A 26,859-nucleotide genomic window follows, 5' to 3' on the forward strand; every position below is an offset into this window, starting at 1 on the left:
TGAGAGGGCAGGGACATTGAGGGAAGGTAGAGGCACCAGGAAGGTGCAGGGGGTAAGGGAAATTGCAGGTGCCAGGAGGATTGTAGGGGTGAAACAGAAGGGAAGACATGTGAAGGGGAGGGATGGACACCAGAGGGCAGAGGAGAGAGGCAGAGCAGGTTGGTAGAGGGAGGTGTTAGGAGAGAGGATGGGGAGAGGTAGCTACAGATGATCAGAGTGGGGCTAGAAGAGGGATGAGCACAGAGGGAAGGGAAGGGCTGGTGCAGGTGTAACCCAAACACGTAGTGTGGTTCACTGTCCCATATACAGGACTATGTAGCACTTTAAAGACTAACAAGATGGTTTATTAGGTGATGAGCTTTCGTGGGCCAGACCCACTTCCTCAGATCAAATAGTGGAAGAAAATAGTCACAACCATATATACCAAAGGATACAATTTAAAAAAAAGAGCACATATGAAAAGGACAAATCAAATTTCAGAACAGAAGGGAGAGGCGGGTAGATCTTACCCATTACAAAGATAGCTTCCCCAATTATCACCTCTAATACCATTAGCTGACAGACATTTACCTTCCCCCTCTTCCCCCCGCATCCCCCTTCTGTTCTGAAATTTGATTTGTCCTTTTCATATGTGTTCTTTTTTTTTAATTGTATCCTTTGGTATACAGGCAGTCCCCGGGTTACATGGATCCGACTTACATCGGATCCCTACTTACAAATGGGGTGAGGCAACTCCGCACCAGCTGCTTCCCCCCAGCAGACCAGGGAGACGCAAAGCTAGCCTCCCCCCCAGCAGACCAGGGAGATGCGGAGCGGCTTTTCTCAGCAGACACCTCAGCTTGAGAATAAAGGACTGAGGGAAGTGAGGTGTGGGAGAATAAAACTGAGCTCTGGAGAAATATTTGGCTAGAGTTTTCCCTACAATATGTACCAGTTCCGACTTACATACAAATTCAACTTAAGAACAAACCTACAGTCCCTATCTTGTACGTAACCCGGTGACTGCCTGTATATGGTTGTGACTATTTTCTTCCACTATTTGATCTGAGGAAGTGGGTTTGACCCACAAAAGCTCATCATCTAATAAACCATCTTGTTAGTCTTTAAAGTGCTACATAGTCCTGTATTTTGTTTCAGCTACACCAGACTAACACGGTTACATTTCTATCACTATGTCCCATATAGTGGCATTTAGACCACTTACAGTGACAGATAAGAACAAGGGAGCTCCACAGCCTAAGCTGAAAGCCAGCTGGCTTTATTTTACTGCTTTGTTTTTCCTGAATCTTTGGAATAGAGTCAGACAGGGTATGTCTACACTACCCCGCTAGTTCGAACTAGCGGGGTAATGTAGGCATACCGCACTTGCAAATGAAGCCCGGGATTTGAATTTCCCGGGCTTCATTTGCATAAGCGGGGAGCCGCCATTTTTAAATCCCCGCTGCTTCGAACCCCGTGTAGCGCGGCTACACGGGGCTCGAACTAGGTAGTTCGGACTAGGGTGCCTATTCCGAACTACCGGTACACCTCATTTCACGAGGAGTAACGGTAGTTCGGAATAGGAACCTAGTCCGAACTACCTAGTTCGAGCCCCGTGTAGCCGCGCTGCATGGGGTTCGAAGCAGCGGGGATTTAAAAATGGCGGCTCCCCGCTTATGCAAATGAAGCCCGGGAAATTCAAATCCCGGGCTTCATTTGCAAGTGCGGTATGCCTACATTACCCTCCTAGTTCGAACTAGGAGGGTAGTGTAGACATACCCTCATTTATTTGTATTGAAGTCTCCAGTGTCTGGACAATACTGGAGCAGCATTTTATTGGACATTTATAGTATCTGACCATTTCAAACATCAGTTCTACTTCAGATCTCCCGCCTGCACAAAATATTGGTAGTCTAGCCATTTGGGATTTCAATTTAATGCTTCTGTTGATGTTTGACCAACTGTAACATTTTTTGCCCTGATTATAGTTAAAAGCATTATGATAGGGAAAATAGTTATATTCCAGGGCCTTCTTGCTAGACCAAAGTTTAAATGTGCAGTGCTGTTATTTGAAGAGAAAGACACAATGTTAGGGATTTTGAAATTTTCTATTACAGATCTTGATGCTACTTACACTAATTATAACTACAATAGTGACTTTGTTAAGGCCACAGCTGCGTGAGGTAGGGCCAAATTTCTTGAAGATCAGAGCTTTCAGTGCTCAAAACCTTCTTGTTCTTAAATGTGTATCTTTAAAGAGCTGTAGTTAGCTTAGGTAAATAGAGTGGGTGGTAAGAATTTTGGTTCTTAATTTGTAATAACAAATACAAAAGTATTGGTTATCAATGACACTCTAGCTGAGAGCACAGACATGAAAGTTTTAAGACTGAAATGGCCATGGGAGATAAGCATTCCTATAAGTTTTGGGTTGTAGCATATAGGAGGGCAGGGTTGGGTGGCCTGCTTTGCTGCTGCCTTCTTTGCTATGAGTAAATGATAATTGCTTGAGCTGTTTGCCTCAGTAATAAGGGCTACATTCACAGCAATCAAAATAGTGTGGACTAAATTATTGGATTTAATCCCTCTAGAGAGTAGGGAATCCCTAAAATTACATCAGAAGCTCCTAATACCTTCCCCTTTTTGTTTTAAAATTCCTTATTGGACCTGAGTACTACTCATTTGTACACTGTGATCCTATTAATTATTTTTACCTTATTTCAAGGAATTGTCTTTCTCAAATGCACTTTAATAGGATTCACATTAAAATGAGACCTAGACAAATGAAGAAAAAGCAAGCAAACAGGGTATTCCAGAGAATCCATGTGGAATTGAACATATCACCATTAAAATTATTTTAATATAAAGTTGCAAAGCCCATATCTATTGAAAAACAGGAATCTTGAGAGATGTATTCAAAGCTATGTCTCTGGAACTAGATCTCCTTAAGAACCATTCCATGAAAGGAAACAACATTCAGTGGAAGATGAAGTATGGATGAGACATGAGTGCTCATTCCAACTATAAATTCTCAGTTTGACAGAAAGAAGAATAGAGTCATCCTGGATAAATATGAGGTCATGGCCACAGCCATCTGGGACAGCATGTGGGATCACAATTTTTTTTTAATCTCTTGCATCTGTCAGGAATCCACTATCAGAGGTTTTGATGTGCAGACATATAGAAGTTCCTTTCCTTGCTGGATGGAAGAGACGGCTTTGTAAAAGTGACCTTTCTTTGATGCACTGAGCAGAAGACAGAAAGCCTCCTGGTCAGATCAGAGGGTAGGTTTTTTTCTGGAGTCCTAGGGTGAAAGATGAGATGATGTATGAAGAGGCTGTTTGATTTGACAAGAACATCTGGAGTTTGTCTTCTCATTTCCCATTAACACATTGGCAACTAGATTTATATTGTCCACATATGACCTGCTCCCAGCATCAGAGAGAAGATAACTGGCTTATGTGTTGCTATTGAATACATGTCTGCTTAAATAGCCATTTGAATCAACAGAATCTTTTGTGGTGTTACATAACTGATGCATACACAATCCTCTTAATTTCTAAAGGATTGCTTGCATTTGCCATTCAGAAAGATCTCAAATGATTGGGTATGATGCCCATCTGCATGGGATTTCTGTTAAAGAATGGACTCCACCATAGCTACTACTACATGGCAGGATTGAATTTGGAAGTCCACTCCTACTTGGAGAGTCCTGTTGGAGTGCCATGATCTCAGATTTCTCAAAGTCTGTCTTCACCGGGATCTCCATGGTTTCTGTGTTTGTCCCATGAGGAGATTGCTGAGGAATAATTGAATCTTGTTAACTCAATTTAAATTGAATGATTCCACTACAATGCCAAAAGAGGACATCCTCCACAGAGATAATCATCTAGTAAACTAAATCTGTGCACTTCTTGCCCATGCAAGTAGAATGTGGATACTGCCATGAATTCTATGAGCACCACTGAGGCTGAGACCAGCCAAGAGTTGGGATATAGATGAAGTGTCAGTATCAGCATGTTGTAGAGACAGATTTTACTGAAAATACTTTAAAAAAATACTGTCAATCTAGAGAAAACAAAAAATGTACATAAGTGTACATTCCATCCTTTATACACATGTATGTCTATTTTTATTCATCACTTCTCTACTTAATCAAGGTATTTTGTTAGAAAAATGTGAAAATGTTCTGGAAGTTACCACATAAGCCACTGAAATTGCAGTCAAGAAACTTTAAAATTTGTACAGTAAACTTCCGATAATCCGGCACCTTTAGGACCCAGGGGGTATGTCTACACTACCCCCCTAGTTTGAACTAGGGGGGGTAATGTAGTCATACGGAGTTGCAAATGAAGCCCGGGATTTGAATTTCCCAGGCTTCATTTGAATAAAGCCGGCCGGCGCCATTTTTAAATGCCGGCTAGTTCGGACCCCATTCCGTGTGTAGCCGCGCGGCACAGGGTCCGAACTAGCCGGCATTTAAAAATGGCGCCGGCCGGCTTTATGCAAATGAAGCCCGGGAAATTCAAATCCAGGGCTTCATTTGCAACTCCGTATGACTACATTACCCCCCCCCAGTTCAAACTGGGGGGTAGTGTAGACATACCCAGGGGGTGCTGGATTATCAGATATGCCGGACTATCAGAAGGGGGGACTATGAGGGGTCTGGAGTGGGGTGGGCGGGGATGCCACCCAAGACCCCTCATAGCCCCCCCTTATGATAGTCAGGCTCTGCCCCAGGAGTCCCTGATTCAGCCGCTGCTTGTCAGTTTCAGCAGTAGCTGAATCGGGGATGCCTGCAATAGAGCAGCTATCTGAGGCCTGTGCTTAAAGAGACCCCCCGCCCCAAGACAGCAGGTTCTCAGGTTTCCCTGCTTGCTTGCCTACCTCCATGAGGGACAGCAAAGAATTTTGTCTCTGCGTGCTCTGGTTGCCCTCACTGAGGACATCATAGCACTCTGCAACATGGAGCCGGAACTGCCCCTGGGCACTCTGGTGCTTCTCTTGGACACGTTGCTGTGAGCGTGGCTGCACTTTCTGCAGGCTGCCATCTGGGAGGTCCACTGGGGGACTGTCAGTATCCAGGAGACCCTGCGGGAGTGCTTCCACCCTGAGGAGCACTAACAGTCTCCCTGGTCTGCCCTACTGAGAGCTTGTGCCTCATTCCTCCCTCGCATCCTTCCACTTACCCCCACCAGCCCCCTTTCCTGATGTCAAATAAAATACACATTTTTTCATAAACACAAACTCTTTATTTAACAAAACTGGAGGGGAGGGGGAATGAAACTCTGGTAAGACTGGGGAAAGATGGCAGGAGAGGGGAGGAGAGATGATGGGAGAGGGAATCCTGGGAGGAAGGAGCTAGAAGGGGGAAGCAAAGGGAAGAAGAGGGAGGGGAAGCTCATGGGTCAGGGGTGGCTGGGGTCTCACCGGACCAACTTGATTTTCATGTGAACCTGCTCCTGGGTTCGCATGTGGCCTTTGGTGGCCAGGCTGGCAGCTATCCTGCCATAGACGGCTGCATTCCTCCGTCTAGTGCAGACATCATGGACGTTGGGGGCAACCCCCCCCCCCCAAAAAGTTGAATAAGGTCCATCATCTCCGCCCTGGACCAGGAAGGCGCCTGCCTTCTCCGGGCCCTGGCAGGATCCTGGGAGCTGGCAGACTGCTCCTGGGGAGTGGTGGAGGGCTGCCTGGCACTGGCTTGCTGGCACATGTTTTGGGGCCACTGGGTCAGGGACAGTGACTGCTGGCTCTGGGCCAGCAGGCTTGGAGCTGGCACAGGCACTGTGGCCAGGGTCTACTCCTTTAAGGGCTCCGGAGAGGGGAGGAGGGGAGAGAGTGGAGTGTTCTTTGTTGAGGCTGGAGTGGCCACCAGGGCACCCTGGGAAGGCTGGAGGCCCCCTATTTCAAAATAAGTGCTACACAGCACTTATTTCGAAATAGCTATTTCAAATTTGACGTTATTCCTCGTGGAATAAGGTTTACCAAATTTGAAATAAGCGCTCCGCTATTTTGAATTTATTTCAAAATAGTGGTTTGGCCGTGTAGATGCTAGGAAAGTAATTTGAAATAGGGACTGTGATTTCAAAATAACTTTGCTCTGTAGACATACTCTAATATACTATTAATTGTAATTTCCAGAAAAATGGGGTTAATACTGTAAAATCAAATTATTCCAGAGTGTACATCAGTGCTACTTTGTATTATAACATGAAAGAAACATTTAACTAGGGGGCTCACTTTGAGGGAGCTAGCTAACTAGCTCATCAACTCCCCACTTTCTTGCCACAAAACCCCCCTGCTCACTATGCTCACCAACTGCCCCTCCGGCCAGAGAGCCTGATGACATCATTCTGTTGCACAGCAGGAAAAACTGTTTATATAGAGAGAGAAAAGAAAGGGCCAGATCCCCAGCTGCAGCCATTTCTACCGCCAGGGCCGGCTCTACAGAGAGAGGGACCGATTCCGGGGGCGGGGCCGCACAAGCACAGGGCCCTGAGCGGCACAGCACATGTGTTGCACACCGGAGGCACGATGCATGCCCTGTGCATCCCAGACATCATGACATATGCACTGCGCACCCACACATGCGCAGTGCCCCGGGAGTACAACGCATGCATGGCCCCGGGGCGCACGACGTATGCGCCGTGCACCCAGGGACCCCGCACTAGTGTCATACTTCTGGCGCATGAGTCGCTACCCTGGGCGCGGGGCCCCCTCAGGCACGGGGCCCCACGCCAGGGAATCGGCTGCATCAGCCTAAGGCCGGCCCTGTATACTGCCTATCTAAAACTTTTTTTCTGGTTTGTTTTGTTGTGAACCATTTTATTTATTTATTTATTTATTTTATTTATTGGTATTGAATTATCATATTGTACCTACACATTGTGTTTTACATATTCTCCCTTTCACACAAATTTCTTCCCTATACCTCCAGATATTTGCACATCCTCGTAAGAACTCCCTCAAAGTGACTCCCTATCATCTTCTTCCTATAATTGGCTAAGATTCATGGCTAGGCTTTACTCTAAGAAGAAGCAATTGGACAGGAAGTGAAAGGCACTCTGGCTACATCTAGACTGCATTGCTTTTTTGGGATGCCACCGGTATCCCGGAAAGGCAAGGCTGCCTGCAAGGAACACGTCCGCTTTTTTGGAAAAAATTTCGAAACAGCAGATGCATTCTTTCACCATCCCTGTAAACCTTGTTCTACAAGAAATAAGGGGTGGCTCAAAAGAGCACTTTATTTTGCATGTTGGCACCATGTAGACACACCAAATATCGAAAGAGCCTCTTTCAAAAGTAAATCAGAAAAAGATACACAATTTGTGTACCTCTGGAACTGTGGAACTTATTTCAGGTCCCTTGTCTGCTCACGTCTCCAGGCAGAGTTCCTCTGATTAGTGACAGATTGTTTCATGGATGTTCTTGAAAACTGGTAGGTGCTATCCAGCGTTCTTGTTTGGCTTCTCCTGATTTTCAGTCTTTAATCTCACTCCTATTCCTGTTTTCCCTTTTGTTTTCTCCAGCAATCAGTTGTAGCCTGGCCTTAGTGCTTTGTCCTTCTTAATTGAGGGGATGATCCATTGGTTATGGGATGGGCTATATCCTCCTGTCTCAATACCATAAATAGCATGTATATTAATTTCAGTGCTATTACAGATCTAAGAGGAGAGAAACTTTAGTCTTGTTTCCAGGTAACACTGACATAAATCTACACTTAATTAAATGAGAAAGTACAGGTTCAGTATTTGGGGAAAAGGTGACCTTGTGTATAGTATTAAGTGCTAAAATACCTAACATTAATACAAGTTTGACTTCAATAACACAATTTGTTTCTGAATAACACTCTTCCCTTATCCCCACCCCCATTCACTTTTTTATTATATGGATTTGATCATATCCTGGCTATAGGACATGAGATTGTTCCTCTTACATGGGGTTGTGAATGGCAAAGTTTCTTGATCTCAACTCAATTACGCATCTGGTCAAAGGCCAAAGTTAATCAACCCGCAATATTTCTGTGTTGTGTTACTATACTGAATACAAAGGGAGATGACTACTAGACATTGCTGAAGAACATTTTAGAAAAGATAATTTGACTCACATTGGTGGGCCCAATTCTGCTCCTGTTGAAGTTAACAAGACTAGGACCATTTTATTGGAATGATATCTCATAGTATTTCCAGCTTTCCTGGAAGCAGAGCATACAGAACACGCATGAGAATGCCTGACACTGATCTGATACACCAGTATCAATCTTTTGTGCCCAATTCTCTTCTCACACTGCCATGGCATAGAGTTTCTTCTCACAGGAGAATTGGTTCCAGTAAGCACCAGATGCAAAAGTAGTTACATCAAAAGTGTGCAATTTATTGTTAGGCATTTTCATTCAAAATGCCAGGAATATGTGGAAAGATTTTTCAATGTGATTTAAAATTATTACCTGAACATTCTGCTTAAAAGATTAAAGAATTCATAGGAATAATGCATTGATTTGTTACATCATCTTTTTCCCCATGAAGCAGATATGGAGAAGAAACTCACAAAGTATTTCCCCATCACAACACATAAAGCAGGTGCTTTCTGTGAGGGGGTTGATTTTTTTTTTTTTTTTTTTTTTTTTATCACAGGGCATGGTTTGGAGGTTTTTAATTTAACAATGTGGTAGGGCAGTTATGGCACTAATAGCATTTGTAGTGTTTGTAGTGTAGTTAGTTCCCACTGTATTCAACAGCACACCACACTTTGCTAACAATTAAAATCCAGCAAAATTGTTCTCAGTATTGGTTGGAATGTGATATTGAAGGGTTAGTTTATGGAAACGTTGGTTCTCATTGTTACTGTTTTATTCCCATTCTTGAGTAGTGCACAATGTGTGTGATGTTTTGGTGTTTATTTTCTGCTAACTATGACTGGCTTGTTAGCATCCTAAACTATCAGGCATATATATATTTTTTAGCTGGTCAAGTAAAATATTTTGATTAATCTTTATTTTCTAGTTTGGGACATTTGAATGTAATATAACATTTAAGTGGAGATGCATTTGATGACTGCCTACTTAAAGGACACTATACTCAAATTATACATTAGCTGATAGTCTAGTACTGGGTGGGCAGTAAGTGGCCAGTGGACTGGATGTGGTTCACCTGGAAGGCCATCAGATGTTTTATTTCCATGCATGTCCACAGTTACAGCTGCTTGCATCTCTCTTTGGCTGCCCATTGCCATTCCCAACTAATGAGAACTGTGAGCAAGTAAATAAAGCATCTAACAACCTGCCAGGGACTAACCCTGGCTAACTGCAACTGGCCAATGGGCCACTTATTGCCTAATCTGGTATCATGTTCCACATATATCTAGGCACAGTAGTGATGCTATTGTGGGATATTGTGTTAATTCAGAGATCATTATAGTATTGAACTCTAATGGTTCATCAAGTGTGACAGTCTTTATATCTAAAACAGATGACTGTGTAACCATATTACTTTTTTCAGCTACTTCTATCATACAAGAGAAAGCTCTTTAACATGAGAGTAGAGGGCACAGTGACAGTGCAGAGCTGTGTTCATTAAATAAGCAGAAGAAGTATTTTCATATTGGAAATGGTATTGTACTTACCAGTTTTATATTGCAAGTTGAGCATAGAACATTCTTGTCACTTGTAAACAAATTGTGAAATTTGTGAAATTGCAGTCCTTTGCACAAAGACAGTGTTTCTTACAGAAGGAATGATAGCAATGTCAAAACTTAGAAGAGATTATAATTATGTTGTCTTCTCTATTTTTCAGCATTAAGAAATGAAGTTTAAGCAGAAATATAAATACTTACTAGTAATGAAAGGCAAATTATAGTTCAGCATTGGGCTGGTAGGCAGAACTAACTTCCAGGCCATGTCCCTATCTGACGAAATCAACATGGCTCTATAAATGCTGATTTATATTAGCTGAGAATCAGGGCTTGCGCTTTTTTTTTTTAAAAGAACTAAAGGAGATATTTTAAAACAATACATAGTTAAACTTATTTGCCTACCACTTGTTTTTCCTACATTATCTTTTCATGTGCTCTTACGTTAGGAAACCTATGTGTTTGCATAAGAAAATGCAATACTGAAAACTTACCATTCTTAAACCTATATCATGCCAAAATATGAATGCCATTTCCATTCCCTATAACTAGAGCTGGCCTGGATTTTGTGACATAAAAAAATTCTATTCTCCCCATTTTACAGAACGGGAACTGAAATTAAGAGAAACAGAGGTTCAGGTTTTTAAAAGAATGTCAATAAGAACCCAGTGTGATTTCCAAAAGGTGCTTCTTAGCTAGGTACCTAATGCCTTTAAAGAACTGACCCTAAGTAACTTGCCCAAGGTGACACAAAGTCTGTGGAAGAACAAGGATTTGAATCCAAATATTCTATATCTAAGGCTAGTGCCTTAATCACTGAACCATCTATCTCTATTCCTCATCTGATTAAAACTGTGCACTGAAATGTTTGCAAGATCAGGTCCTATATTTGGGTATATGTAGGCCGGATTGTCATTTACATTAAGGCAATTTTTTTGTATTTATGTAATGTTCTGTTATTATATGATCAGCTTCTAGTCTTCATTGATAATGCAATTAAGTTTTATTTTAAAATGATACATTTTCCTGCAAAACGTAACTTATTTTGTGTCCAAAAATAACCATTGATACATAATTACAAAACATTGAATCTTGCCATTTTTCAGATGAATTCAAGTTCTTTATGAAAAGGCTGCCCATGAACTATTTCCTCAACACTTCTACCATAATGCATTTGTGGACAATGGATTCTAATTTTCAGCGTCGCTATGAGCAACTGGAAAACAACATGAAACAACTTTTCCTTAAGTCACAGAAAATTGTATACAAGCTCTTTAGCCTAAGTAAGAGGTGTCATAAACAGCCACTCATCAGCTTGCCACGGCAGAGGTAAGAAATGCTGTGAAAACCTGACACACACTCAGGACATTATTTTGAGACTGAAGCTTGTTTAAGAGTACAGATATGCAAATAAGTACACTATGTGGCCTTTATATCCACAAGAGCAAGACAATGCTTTTGAGTCTTCTAGTCTTTAATATTCTGTGCAGACCTTCCCAAATATAATGCCACAATGAGAAAAGTAAAACACAGACTACAACTGAGTATTTCTGTGTATTACTGGAATCCACAAACCAAAGTAACATGCAGCCCCAAATACACATTTCCACTGAAGTCAACTTCATCCCTCATTTAATCCATTCACTTCAGCAGAGTTATATTATTGGTGGATTTGACACACAGCCATCATAAAAAGTGAATATGGAACTATTTTAAGAACATCCCTCTCCCTTGTGTGACATTGGTGCATTCTGCATGCTGTTTGAGCTGGAGCTCTCCAGTGTCAAGATGTCACAACTTGAAATGGATGGTGGGGAAGAGTGGGTAACAAGTGTTGGGATAGGGGAGGTGCCAGTCCTGACTAGCAACACACAGTGAGAATGGTAATTCCTGAGGGTAAACTGGTGCTAACATGTAAGTGAGTTGTGCATTCTTTGATTTTCATTCACATTATGTTAATGAGAAATAGCTGTGCTGAAATTAATGGAATGATACTGATGTGAAATTAGAAACAAATCTGTAAGAATAAGAATTGTTTTTCCCTGGGGTTAGCTGAAGACATGATGCCTGCTGCTAGCTCTGCAAGCATAATGGCCTCAATCCAATGCCTACAGAAGAACATGGAAAGATCTCCATGTTCTTTAATAGATATTGAAATGAACCCCACATATCTAGGCTTCTTGGAGCAGTTTGTTCCTCAGCAACAGTTATTACACATGGTATAGCGTTATAGATGCTGCTCCTTTCAGCTCTACCCAATGGCTGTTGAACATGAGGATGAAGCTATTTCCTTCTGTCTTCCAGGGGAATAGTATCCAGCCTCTCACCATCTACTCCAGAAGCACAGACATCCACATTGTAGCTTCCTCTTGCTCAGGTTGCTGGGATAGGCTCTGAGTCTCTTTCTCCCACTTCCTAGTATACTCATTTAGGATACATGTTTTCTCCATTAGTAACCTTTTCGTTGTAACACTACATTTTTATTAATTTTTCTCTGTTGTTTAGAAAGCATTCCAGAAAGAAAGGGTACATAACACGCATGCAGATATGTTGGCTGGTTATGACTTTAAGCATGAATTTAAGGAATGATTCAGTTTGAGCCATGTGGGAAACAAGCTTTTATCAGCCACAGAGTGAGATACCTTAATAATAATAATAATAATAATAATAATTTTGTAATGTACCAGTAATGAGACACTACTTCTCATGTTTAAGGTTCTAGCTGATTAGGTGATAACTTAGAATTCAACTTTTTCCAGATTCAGTTGGCTGTTTTCCTAAGAATTTCCACAGAACCAATATGTTCTGGCTTGTTTTTTTTCCCCCACCTCCATTCTTTTTCTAGGTCTGCACCTAATGCCTCAGGAAGTCAATGGAAGGCTTGTATTTGATCAGGCCCTTATAACAAATCTTATTCAGGAACAGCCTATAATCTAGTCAGAGTCTATGTCTAATTCTATGTCTAAGTCTATGTCTTCTTGGTGCGGGAGGGCTTCCCAGGTCCTGTGTTTTGGGGACAGGGTGGCCTGACGGATTTCCGGGGGCCCACCTCCACACTCACCAGCTGTGGGAAACATAGAAGCAGAGCAACCCAGCTGCCTGCTTTGCTTTGCCATCTCCAAGCCAGGTCACTCTGCTTCACCACAGTGGTAGAAAGTAGAGAGTACTGGCCATAGCCCACTTCACTCTGCAGAGTGACATGGCTAGGAGCCGGGCCCGGGGGAGTGCAACGGGCTGGGGCCAGGTCACTCCACCTCCTGCTGGCATGGTGAGCGTAAGGGCAGCTTGACTCCTGCTGCCAGTTTGTGTTTCTTGGGGCAGAGATCTCTGATGAAAGAGGCAATGGAAGTGAGAGGGGGCAGAGCAAGCATGGAACTTCGGGACGGGGTAGAATTGGGGCAGTGCAACGCAGAGGTGGGGTGAAGCGGCAGGATTGGTGGCTGGGCTTAGGGTGGAAGGTTGGGTTGTCCCAGGTCTAGGACAACACTCAATCTAGTACAGATTTAAAAAAATGCAATGAAGTCATTCACTCACTGAACTCTGTCGATTAGAGGTGCCGATTCGGCCTCAACTGGAGTAATGTGTTCAGTTCTTGGTACCACATTCCAGGAAAAATATGAACAATTTGTAAAAAGTGATTAATGATCTAGAAAACATGAACTTTAAGGGAAGATTTTTAAAACTGTGTTTGTATAGTCTGGAAGAGAGAAGACTGAGAGCAGACATGATAACAATTTTAAAGTAAATAAAAGGAGGAGGCACACTTTTGACTCATATACAGCTTCCCATCCACTGTAGTACCCAAGTCCTTTTCTGCCAATCTGCTTCTTAGGCAGTCTTCCCAGCCTGTAACAGTACTTGGGATTCTTCCATCCCAAATACAGGACTCTACACTTGTCATTGTTGAACCTCATCAAATTTCTTTTGGTCCAACCCTCCAGTTTGTCTAGGTCACTCTGGATCCCGTCCCCACACTCCAATTATCTACCTCTCCCCCTAGCTTAGTGACATCTGAAAACTTGCTGAGGGTGCAATTCATCCCCTCATCCAAGTCATTAATAAAAATGTTGAACAAAACTGGCCCCAGCACTGACTCTTGAGGCACTCTGCTTGATACTGAGCGTCAGCCAGACATTGAGTCATTAATCACTACCTGTTGAGCCCAACAATCTACCCAGCTTTCAATTCACCTTACAGTCCATTTATCCAATCTATACTACTTTAACTTACTGGCAAGAATACTGTGTGAGACCGTATCAAAAGCCTTGCTAAAATCAAGGTATATCACGTCCACCATCTTCCCCATATCTACAGAGCCAATTACCTTGTCTTAGAAGGCAATCAGGTTGGTCAGGCATAATTTGCCCTTGATGAATCCATGTTGACTATTGCTGAACCCTTTCCTCTCTTCCAAGTGCTTCAAAATGGATTCCTTGAGGATCCCCTCCATGATTTTTCTGGGGAGTGAGGTGAGGCTGACAGGTCTGTAATTCCCCGAATTGTCCTTCTTCCCTTTTTTGGAGATGGGCACTACATTTGCCTTTTTCCAATTGTCTGGGACCTCCATGAGTTTTCAAAGATAATGGCCAATGGCTCTGCAATCATATCAGCCAACTCCCTCAGCACCCTCAGATGCATTAGATCCAACCCCATGGATTCATGTATGTCCAACTTCTCTAAATAGTTCTTAACCTGTTCTTTCTCCACTGAGAGCTGCCCACCTCCTTCCAATACTGCGTTGCCAAGTGCAGTAGTCTCGGCGCTAACCTTGTGTGGACAGAGGCAAAAAAGCATTGAATACTTCAGCTTTTCCCACATCACCTATGTTATCTCTCTCATCCAATAAAGGTCTCACACCTTCCCTGACCACCTTATTGCTAATATGCCTGTAGAAACTTTTCTTGTTACCTTTCACATCCCTTGCTAGCTGCAATAACATTTGCACTTTGGCCTTCCAGAGGATTACACCCTTGCATACTCAAGCAATATATTTATACTCCTCCTTAGTCATCAGTCCAATTTTCCACTTCTTGTAAGCTTTCTTTTTGTGTTTAAGCTCATCAAGGATTTCACTGTTAAGCCAAGCCTACCATAGTTGCTTTTTTTAAATTTTTTTTTAAACTGCACATCGGGATGGTTTTTTCCTGTGTTTTTAATAACGCTTCTTTAAAATACAGCCAGCTCTCCTGGACTCCTTTCCCCTTCATGTTAGGAGGGATCCTGATCATAAGTTCTCTGAAGGAGTCAGAGTCTGCTTTTCTGAAGTCCAGTGGCTGTATTTTGCTGCTCTCCTTTCTTCCTTTGGTCAGGATCCTGAACTCGACCAACTCATGATCACTGCTGCCCAGGTTACCACCCACATCTACTTCCCCTACTAAATCCTCCCTGTTTGTGAGCAGCAGGTCAAGCTGCACATGGTCCATGGTTTGTTAATTGAAGTTAATTAACAAGTTAATTGAAATTGATTCCTCTTCCCTGAAGCTCTTGATTGAAGCAAAGAATCAAGCCATTTAAAGTAATTCCATCCCTTGATTTTAAAGACTTCAAACCCAAATAGCTTCATATGTGTTTTCCCAACATTATTAACCAAAATTAATTCATTGACTCTTGAGCCATAGAAACCATCTTTTCACAATTTATAATCTGCATAATACAAATAGAACAGATTAGAATAAGATAAAACTAACAATCCTCATGCTTCTGTATCCTGCCACAACTGTTTTGGCACACATTAGTGGGGAAATCCCATTTTCAATTTTTTTTCCCAATTCTGGATGTCCTAAATGTTAAGATTTTACTTACATAAAAAGGGGTATTATTTCAATGTCTAAGTCAATGATGCAGTCATTAGAATTGTACCAAAATGTACCATACAAGTCAAAATGGTTTGCTTTTTAGGCAATGTTTAGGTGTCATTTATTGTGACATTTAAAATTCCTCTGTCAGTAAAAAAGCGTTCTTTGTATTAGTGAAGGTTTCAGACTAATTTCAGCATCAGAACTTCTTTTAGGAATAAATATTGAGAATCAAGTAGTAACATCTGACTTGCCAGACTGGATCAGACCCCCTGTGTTTCTGGTACATTCTTCTATAACCATTGGTGGCCAGTCCCAGATACTTCCAAGGAAGATATAAGAACCATGCAGTAGTCAGGTGTGGGATAATTTACTCTTTTACCCAAATTGTTCCATCTTGTATTCCACTTCTTGAGATAAAGGGGCAGAGTAAAGTTCATTTTCTGCCAACAGAAGTTTGTTTTATTGTGTTGCCATGACTTACTTGTGATATGTTATTTGGAAGTTAATAAAAAGCTATTACCACTGTATGTAACAGTCACAAGCATTTGTAAGGTGGACATTATCCAAATCATTCCCAGAATGAAAAGAAAAAGTTACAGTTTTAAAAGAAAATATCTTAATTTTCTGTGAAATAATGTTACATAATGAGGTACCCGCTGCATGAGCTTCAGGGTCTGCTGTTTCAAATGGGTCAAGGGTGGCCACTAAAATGTTTTCATACATTAACAATTACATGTCCCTAAAGAATCAGATGACTTCATATACTCATTCCCTGTATTTCCTTTGCTTGACCAGCCACCATGGCCTGCATTAGTTGGAATTCCACGAAGTGGCCAGCTCTTGCTTTAGTTGATAATAACAGAAAGATACAGCAAGGCTGTAGATAGCAAAATACGTTCTATCTAAAAAGACTTGGCCAGAGAGTTTCTTTGTGAAATCATCATGGCTACGTCTAGACTGGCATGATTTTCCGCAAATGCTTTTAACGGAAAAGTTTTAACGGAAAGCAGCATCTAGATTGGCATGGATGCTTTTCCGCAAAAGCACTTTTTGCAGAAAAGCGGCCATGCAAATCCAGACGCGCTTTTGCGCAAAAAAACCCCAATCGTCATTTTCGCGATAGGGGCTTTTTTGCACAAAACAAATCTGAGCTGTCTACACTGGCCTTTTTGCACAAAAGCTTTTGCGCAAAAGGACTTTTGCCCGAATGGGAGCAGCATAGTATTTCTGCAAGAAGCACTGATTTCTTATATGAGATCGTCAGTGTTCTTGCGGAAATTCAAGCGGCCAGTGTAGACAGCTGGCAAGTTTTTCCGCAAAAGCAATTGCTTTTGCGGAAAAACTTGCCAGTCTAGACACAGCCCATATGTAAAGAAGGATCGTGAATTGAGAAAGAGTATTGAAGTGTCATGTATATGGAAGCTTTTAATTCTTATACATATTGGGTGTAGCAACATCTTTCACAAATAAGATGAAATGTACAAAGGGGACCAACTAGAGCACAGGTTCTGCACCTTCTTGAATTTTAGGAACCTGATCCTACTTTTATTGTTTTGGATGCTCTCCGGGGACTGCAGCTGAACCTGAATGATGGGATTGTTGCAAATTTAACATTGTGCTAATGTGGCCGGTATTTAATGTCCTTATTTTACAAGGGAAAAATGGCTCATATTTTTAAATACATACAACAGGACACTGAGGTTCACACTTTGCTGAGTTGAAAGGTCATATTTTTGTTACTCCTTTTGTCCTTCTGGATTGTCAGAGCAGCAACTCCTCCTTTTATGGTGTACTAGCTATATTCTGGGCACCTGCAAATCACAGGAACACGAGACCCTCATCCTAGTTGTTTCTTGGAATGAACAGGATGATGACATTATTTCTGTCAACATCAATGAGAGAATACAGTGATCCCTGTCAAAGAGTATGGTCTGACATAGGAAGAGTTAAAAGGAAAGACTATTTTTAAAAATATGTTCATGTCCACATTATGGCTGTGGTTTCCAAAGATAAGGGATTTGGTGTCCATTCCCTATGTAACATTGGAGACCAAAGTCACATATACCTTTAGAAAAATCTGGATAGAAATTCAAACTGAAGTACTTGTTTGTATTATTTATAGGGATTCCATGGCTAGCAAATCATTTGTTTGAGTGGATGCATGTGGTACAGAATATTACAGCATGGACACTCGTGCACTAACATAATTTGTATGCAGTTTTAAAAAAATCTAATGAAAAGCCATCATTTTATGCCAAATCAAAATTGCACAATAAATAAATGAAATATAAAAAAGGACCAGTGAAAATACAGCGGTAAAATATCAGACTAGATTATAACTTTGCCACATTAGCAAAATGGAAATCTATTGCAACAAATTGCAATGCACAATTAAACAACATGAACAAATATTAATTTTAGTTTTAAAAATATTTGTATAACATTTACACACAGAAGCACACACCTTTGGTAGAACATCAGTATTGGAATTTTTTGAAGTCAGTGTTTAATCTTACGCTATAATTTGTGACAGCACCTATTGGGCCTGATCCTCACCTATTGCAAATAGTAACTGAGAGGATCTAGGCCAATTTACACGAGCTGAGGATCCATCACAGTGTCATATTAGGAACAAAACTCTAGTCCATTATCAGAGATGGAGCGTTTAACTTTGTCACATCATTCACTACACCACTTTGGGTTACAGAATTCTTCCCAGAGCTCTCCAGAATGCAGTGGAACTTGCACACACTGAAGTTTACGCCTTCCCCTGGCACCCAATAGTCATATAAATTCCTATGTAAGGAGGAAAACCCATGCAACTGCCTTCTTACCATTTCATTCTGCTCCATTTTGGATGTTTATATCTCAGCAGTATTACACAAGGAGCAGAGTTTGAGTCTCAGAGAACACAAAGACTCTAGACTACAAGATAATGTCAAATCTAATATGGTCAATTTCCTACCACCCAAATTTGCAAAGTCAAAGATCTGAGTCCCTGCTGCAGGGAAGAATCAAATATAGTCCAAAATAGTGCATTCCCATTATGGAGCCTTCCATCAACTCAGAAAGTGAGGCACCATGGGCAACTTTGCATTCTGGGCTATGCTCATGATTTCTGCAGGGTCCAAAACTCTGTAGCAGGTGTTTAGGGGTACATGTCACTAGCATTCCATAAGGCTCTTGTTTAGTTCCCCTCCCTGTATATGAGATAAAGGGGAGGCAGTGTGCTTGTGCCTTTTGGTGCCCCGGTTGTCTGTACAGATGCCATAGCAGCAGGAGCATGGAGCTCGGTTGGCATGAAAACATTGTCATCCTCATGTGTGTCGTGGTGTGCCTCATGGCACTGTACTTTGACAAAGTACACATGTTGCTCCTCCAGGAAGAGAACAAAGACAAAGCCTAGCATGGCATGAAGGTGTTGCTCAGGCAAGGCCTGGTGCTCATGCTAGCATACCTGCCAGTCAATCCTCTGGACACAGTGCAATGACAGTTCTGGCATTGTGAGACAAAGTTAGACTGGTGGGACTGCATTGTGATGCAGGCATGGGATGATCAGCATTGGCCTTGTTTCTAGAATGGCCTGAATGGATTTCCCGTGCCCTGAGGCACCAGAATACCCTAATGAGACCTGCTCTGACCATGGAGAAGCACGTGGCTGATTATGGAAGCTTATCATGCCAGACAGCTACCAGTCAGTCCGGAATCAGTTCCTAGTGGGGAAATCTACAGTGGGAGCTGTTGCCATACAAGTAGCCAAGGCTATCAATAACATTCTGCTATGGAGGATGGTAACTCTGGGAAATGTGGACACCATAGTGGATGGCTTTGCCACAATGAGCTTTCCTAACTGCAGTGATGCCACATACATCCCCATCTTGTCCCCTGAACACCTTGCCATGGAGTGCATCAATGGCAAGGGGCACTTCTCCATGGTGCTGCAGATGCTCGTGGCTCACAAGGATCACTTCATTGACATCAACGTGGGATGGCCAGGAACACCCAAATCTTTTGGAACTCTTGCCTCGTCTTCAGAGAGGTGAACATGACAATAGTGGTCCTTTGCAACTCAGCCTACTCCTTGCTGCAGTGGCTCATGAAGCCTATACACGCAGCCTGGACCCCAGCAAAGCAGAGTTCAAGAACAGGCTGAGCAGGTACAGAATGGTTAAGTAATGTGCCTATGCACATTTATATAGGAGGTTCAGGAGTATTTTGACTCACCTGGACCAGAATGAATGCAACTTTCCCTTTGTGGTGGCAGTGTGCTGTGTGCTCCATAATCTGTGTGAGAGCAAGGGGGAAAATTTTCTGGCAGGGTGGGGCCTGAGGCAGAGCACCTAGTCAGAGTTTGAGCAGTCGGACACCACTTCAAGCAGGAGAGCATAGCAAGGGCCAGGGCAAATCAGAAAGGCCTTGAAAGACAGTTTTATGCAAGGCTTCTTGTGAGACTCTGCCATGTGGCGCTCCACAAAGTGCTCTGTATTCTCTATGTTTCTCTTTAATCCCCCAAAACCAATAAAGAGACCATTGTTCAATGAACATTGGGATTTATTATGGGACAACAACAGGGAAATGGAAGAACTGGGAAACAAATAAAGAAGGGGGCTTGGGAATGCCTTCTGCCTCCTGAAGGCCTGGATGGTCTGGCTTTCCTTGAGTTCCCTCCTCTCCCCCCACACCATGTGCTAGGGCCCCAGCAGCCCCTCGGCTCTGGGGCAGAAACCATGGGGATGGTGGAGGAGGGACCAGCGAGGTATCATCAGGGCTGGCAAGTTTCTGAGGGGAAACTCTCTCCAGACACCATTCACTCCATCACAGCTGTCATTCCATCTCATGCTGTCTCACAATCTGCTCCCTGGCAGCTCTCCTCCCCTGATGCTCTGTGATCTGGTCCTGCCCCTTTGCCTGCATCTCTGCCAGGAGAGAGTCCATGCAGTCCATCTGCTCCCTCATGCATTTTCACCTGCAGATCCAAGCCAGGCGGGCAGATGCTGGAAGGCAGGAGTTTGCACCGAGCTGACTGCTGGTCCAGCTGCAAAGAAAAGTTATAGGGCAGACATTACAGCAGGCACATTGTGTTAAGCCTACCCTAATGTGTTAGCATACACCTTTTACTTTATTCAGGATGTTTGTAGAACTGGATGTATAATAAAACCTAATGATATATTGTTCAGAAGATCATTAAAATGAAGGAAAAAATCAAATGAGTGTTGCTTTAGACCACGGCTACTAAACTTTGGAAGCCCTGGGGCCACAATGATACTCACAGCACTTGCCGAGGGCCCCAACTTAAGTGTGGTTGCATATACATTGAAATATATATACAAATATATGCAAATAGCATTTCATACTGACAGATATGAATGCAAAGCTTAAGGCAAGACTACACAACACGCAGGCCCCATTTAAGTCAGTTCTAAGTCAGTTCTGCTGATATTAATATAATGCAATATTTACCTGATTTCCACTCATATGACAGCACTTTTAATGAGCAATGACTGTCCAGAAATTTAACTACTAAAACACATATCAACGGAAGACCATTATATTGATTCCTTTTTTGTTTTGGCTCCCACCCACGAGCCACAAACAAATGGGCTGTGGGTTGAGTAGCCCTGCTTTAGACCAAGATAATACAAGTAAGCAAGTGCCCTCTTCATTGAATGAACTGGGACTGAGGTAGGGTGACCAGATAGCAAGTGTGATAAATTGAGACAGGGAGGAAAATAATAGGTATCCTAAATATCAGGATTGTCCTTATAAAATTGTAACGTCTGGTCACTCTAGATTGAGCTTCATCTAGTGCTGCTTTAGAAGCTAATCTAGAAAGCAAATATGTTAAATGTTAACATGTTTTTATTAGCAGAGTCCCCTGTTTCTAGAACAGAACACATACAAAATACAAATTGCCCTAGGAATGAAGTAGAATGTATCTAAATTACACATCACTTTGAATCACAAACAATAAAAAGCCTTTTTTGATCCACTTCATTAAGATATTTCATGTGGGAATTAAAATGGGTTTGCAGGTTTAAAAGATAAAGGAGAACTTTCAATAGAAATCAAAGTTACCTTTCTCACACACCAGGTTACATTAGAAAGCTTCATGCATACTAAGTTAAAAGAATCTAAGATAAAATGAAGGTCAGTTTGGCTGTGTGTGGCTTTTTTTAAACTCAATAGGAAGTCCCCAAGGAAACAAATTTGTGAGCTTTGATGTGATACTTTTAATTGGACTGGAGATTAGAGTTATTTTAAAAAGATGTGTCATATATACAAACATAATACATAGATTGCATCTGACAAAGTGGATTTTTGCCCATGAAAATGTATGCCCAAATAAATCTATTAGTCTTTAAGGTGCCACAGGACTCCTCACAGTCTTAGCTAGTATAAACTAGCATGCCTCTGTTGACTTCAATATAGTAATGCTTTTTTTCAACTAAGAATTTGGCCTCCTATCACTTAAACAGGATTTATGTACTTCTTTGTGATCACCTGCCAGGCACACTCCAGATTTGTCAACTTTTTTTAGCTAAAAATCCTATAACCCAGTGATTGGGTATAGCTAAACTTAAATTCTCAAGATTTTAGATGCATATACACTCTGGCCAGCTCTAGGAAGAAACGTATATAATTTCTGTCAATTTTAAACATTTTTAATGGTAACTATAAACTATTACACACTAAAATGACTGAAATCTGACAAAAAAAACCTGATGATCTTTCGGTGGCCACTGATGGAGAGATTTTGGGATACTTTTCCATAGTCAGTGGTTATCAGAAACATTGCAGTGCTAAGTTTGGTATGATTCTTTTTCTAAAAATGATCTATTTCTTGGAGCATTCTTAGAAAAAGTATGCAACTCAGACTATGTGAATATTATTCCAGTTATTCACGTAGCTGGAGTCAACATACCTGAGGTTGACTTACTCTGGGTCTGGGTTGACTGGAGAGTCTTCTCTCATCAACTGTCCTTACTCTTCTTATCTGAGGTGGAGTACTGGGTTTGACTGGAAAGCAGTCTGTGGTATCTATCCAATGTTGTCAAAGCCTATCTACAGAACACTGAAAATGTGAGATCAGCATAAAATAAATTCAATGGATTTTAAACAATTACAGTTTTAATTGTTAAAAAATTAAAGTTTGTATTTAAACTGAAGTGTTGCAGAATTTCCACCAGAACAATTCAAAATACAGGACATTTGCTGAGGTGATTACAGGGTCTTTCAATGGAGGCCCAAGAGTTCTGTAGAAGATATGAATACAGAGATGAGGTTATGTCTATCTCAAAATGGTGCAAATCCCACAAAATATACCAGTGAAACAGACAGTTCATCTTATTTGCTGTATCATCTACGAAACAAGCCAAGACAACAAAAGACCTGAACAGAGGGGTGATGGTCTAGTGATTCTGGCCCTAGACTAGGATTAAGGGACTCTGTATTCACTTCCCACCTGTGCCCTAAACTCACCCTCTCTGCCATGGTCTCCCCATGTGAAATGTGGATAATGGCATTAACTCTCTCTCTCCCCTCCCCTTTATATGTTGTATCTAGCCAGACTGTAGGCCTGTTGGGACAGCACCTCCCTGTCTTACTATGTTTTACAACATCTAGCATAAAACAGGGCCATGATCTCAGTTGGGGTTGGTAGATGCTATTGTAATTCAAATAATAATGTGCTAATCCCCATGCTGTGCTACTTTAAAAATCATAAAAAGACATGCTTTCTGTATGGGAACAATGCCTAATACTGAACTAAAAAGCTTTGAAAGAAAAAGAGATAAAAGTCAAAGTTGGGGGCAGGAAGCGTTGTCTACATTTCAGGCAATACCTTTAATTGTATTGATGCTACACTTAGAGATTTCTGCTTGTCAAATCATACCTGTCAGAACAGGCTTTTTCAGGCTCCGAATCAGAATGTACTCAATTCTTCAGTGAAGGGGTACTGTGAGATTATATATATATATAGATATATTTATATTTGGCAGGGTCAGTCCTACTCCTTGACCCGACCCCTGTTCGGCCCACTATCCCACAGTTCAGGAACCACAGTACAAGGCTCACTCGCCTTGTTTTGGTGTTTGGCCCTCTGTCCCACAGCAAAACAACAGAGCAATGGGGCCAATGCCCTGGGTCAGCCTGGGCTGAGTAGGCAATCCTCCTCTGGCCACTTAGGAAAAAGGAGTCTTCAAACACTCCGGCTACATCTAAACTGGCATGATTTTCCAGAAATGCTTTTAACAGAAAAGTTTTCTGTTAAAAGCATTGTTGGAAAAGAGCATCTAGATTTTGCAGAAAAGCGTCTGTGCCAAAGTGCTTTTGTGGAAAAGCATCCGTGCCAATCTAGATGCACTTTTCTGCAAAAAAAAAAAAGCCCCGATTGCCATTTTTGCAATCGGGGCTTTTTTGTGGAAAACAAATCTGAGCTGTCTACACTGGCCCTTTTGCGCAAAAGTTTTGCGCAAAAGGACTTTTGCCTGAATGGGAGCAGCAGAGTATTTCAGCAAGAAGCACTGATTTCTTACAGTAGGAAGTCAGTGCTTTTGCAGAGATTCAAGCGGCCAGTGTAGACAGCTGGAAAGTTTTTCCGTAAAAGCGGCGGCTGATTTTACGGAAAAACTGGCCAGTCTAGACACAGCCTCCCTGCCCATGCCCCTCATCTCCCTCTGCAGCCTTTAACAGGCCTAACACTGTTCTGCTTCACTACTCTGGTCTTCTTATCAGTTGTTTGTCTTTCTCCACCTCAAGACCCTTTTCAACTCTTCCCCACCCTTCCTCACAGGGAGGGTTTTTAAAGAGGTCTGGTGACAACCTGAATCAGTGTTACCTGACCCTTAATTGATTTTCAGCCGCCCTGTCTCAGCTGCCCCTAATTAGTCAGGACTGTTGCTGTTCCTTTTTTAAGAGCTGCCTCTCTCCCCTTCTATCAAGCCCTTTCATCTGCTCTATCATGTGACTTTGGGGGCAGTGAGAGTCCACTGAGCACAGCAGACTACAGGTCTGGGCTTGTTGTGCTCCCCCCCTTCCCTCTACCTTTTTTTTTGGGGGGGGAGCTACAGGGGCTGTGGCACACAGGTTCTGGCTACGTTCTGGGCCAGGACTCTTCTTCTCTCACCTGCTCTGTTTGCAGGCAGCTTCCTGTCCCCCTCTCCACCACTCCCTGGACCTTCAGCTGGCTGCTGGGTGTGTGTTGGTGAGTAGGGGGGCCTCTGCTGCCCTCACCCTGGTGGGGGGAGTGGGACCCCCATTTCCAGGGCTTGACAATCTATGTAATAAACTCGCCCGAAAGAGCTGGGTTTGGGCGATCTGTGCATGCGCAGAATGCTGGACAACGTGGCTGGCAAGCAGGGCTTGCCATGGCTTAGTGAGTCTTGCCCATTTCCCATCTTTTGGGGGACTGCCTGGCCCCTTTCTTCACTGATGCAGGCCTGGACTTCACCCTTCCTGCAACTGCTATGCCCTCTGGAGTGGAGGAGATAAGGGGGCTGCATTAAAGCAGCTCCTGGGGTTCTTCCTTCCCCTCCACTTGTTTGTGTGTGGGGGGAGTGTTTGTGAGGGGCCGCCTGCCATCTGGGTCCCTAGGTGGCAGCTGGTACAGCTTTTGTGGGGTGCTGAGGGTGTGGGGTGACTCCCTCTGGCCCCCCTGAATTGCTGCTGCTGCTCCCTCCCCAGCCCCAGGTGTTGCAGGGGCCATCTCCATCCTTGGCCCTAATGCTTGCCTCCCTGCCCCTCCTTTGCTCTGTTGGGTCCTGCAGAAGGTGCTGTGGGTCTGCAACTCAGGTGCCTGTAGGCACACTAGTTCCTGCCCTCTCCCAGCAGTGTTTTGTGCCCCTCTGCTTTCTTGAGCAAGCCCCTCACAGCCTACATTCCCCTCCCCTTTTCTCATGTGCCCATGCCCCTTCCCCCCGTCATCTTGTTTGGTGCCTGAGCCTCCCACTATTCTTTAGTTACCCTCTTCTCACACACCATTTCACTTCCCACATGTCATTCAAATATTTAACCCCCTCACTTTCCCAGTGCAGCTGAAGGAGCCGTCTCCCCTCTCCCCCCCCCCTCCCACCCCTTCATCCTATGTGCATTGCTGCCCTTCCACCCTGCTTCCAGCCTAGTGGAGGGAGTGATGAGTCTTTCTCTCCCTCCCTCTTCCCCCCTCTACCCTGCTCCTTGTTCCACTTCCTGGCACTATTGGTCTCCCCTAATGGTCTGTTCCTGTCTCCCCTCGCCCCCCCATCCATGAACAAAATGGAGGGGCAGTCATGTGATGCCCCTGCCACTCCTTCCCCACCCCTCCTCACTGCCTCTATGAATGCTGAACCCTCATAGGCTGCTGGGCCACCCACTCATGCAGCGGAGGTGGTAGATATGGACAGGGATTCCAGGATCCTGACCACTCCTGCCACGGCACAGTCTGCCATCATTGTCACAACTAAGGGTATGTCTACACTACCCTCCTAGTTCGAACTAGGTAATGTAGACATACCGCACTTGCTAATGAAGCCCGGGATTTGAATTTCCCAGGCTTCATTTGCATAAGCGGGGAGCCGCCATTTTTAAAACCCCGCTGGTTCGAACCCCGTGCAGCGCGGCTACACGGGGCTAGAACTAGGTAGTTTGAACTAGGCTTCCTATTCCGAACTACCGGTACACCTCGTTCCATGGGGTTCGAACCAGCGGGGTTTTAAAAATGGCGGCTCCCCGCTTATGCAAATGAAGCCCGGGAAATTCAAATCCCGGGCTTCATTTGCAAGTGCGGTATGCCTACATTACCCTCCTAGTTCGAACTAGGAGGGTAGTGTAGACATACCCTAAGAAAGGGCCAGGGGACCAAGAAGGGCAAGAGCCCTGCCCAGAAGACAAAACCTCCTGTGGCAAAGGCCACCCCCACCCCCAGTTGCTGTGGCCTCGGCCACGGCTTTTCCTCTTTCTTGTCCCATTCCTTCCACCAGCTCTGGGGGTGACGATGTCCCAGCCCGCAGGGTGTACGCCCAGGTAGCCACAACCCCCCACCCTCCTGCTGCCTCCTGATCCACTGAAGCCGCCTCCCGGAATTCCATCACCAGTGGCCACGGCCCCTTCCCCATCCTGACCAGGAGACACGGGGTACGTTTCCTCCTGGTGTCGTCCTCGCCCCACATGGAGACCTATGAGCAGGCGTTGGCACGCGTGGTGGGGCCTGTGGTCGTGGTGACGGCCTCCAAGATGTTCGGGAAGGTGGTATTCTTCCTGCCATCCGAGGCCTCCACCCAGAAGGCGATGGAGAGGGGTTTGATGGTGGGGGGGAGTCCATGTCCCACTCGAGCCTTTGCACAACCTGGGCATACAGGTGGTATTTTCCTCTGTTCCTCCCTTTCTCCCCAATGCCACTCTATTGCCTTTCCTCTCCACCCTGAGGAGGCCATTGTCAGTCCTAAGTCCCCTTCCTTTGGGCTGCAAGGACCCTACTCTC

The 26,859-nt window shown here is 43.4% G+C and overlaps 1 protein-coding gene across 2 annotated transcripts in view; it reads left to right on the plus strand.

Moving 5' to 3' along the window:
• The window catches only part of BRINP3 (BMP/retinoic acid inducible neural specific 3), a 417,681-nt gene that overhangs the window by 324,626 nt on the left and 66,196 nt on the right, over nt 1–26,859 (plus strand). For both annotated transcript variants that reach the window (XM_006127774.5, XM_006127776.5), the window contains exon 7: nt 10,713–10,935. In XM_006127774.5, the coding sequence (XP_006127836.3) occupies nt 10,713–10,935 (223 nt within the window). The remainder of the gene's footprint in view (nt 1–10,712; nt 10,936–26,859) is intronic.

This window comes from Pelodiscus sinensis, chromosome 9, assembly GCF_052426305.1.
Source record: "Pelodiscus sinensis isolate ZL-2025 chromosome 9, ASM5242630v1, whole genome shotgun sequence".
NCBI classification, from domain to species: Eukaryota; Metazoa; Chordata; order Testudines; family Trionychidae; genus Pelodiscus; species Pelodiscus sinensis.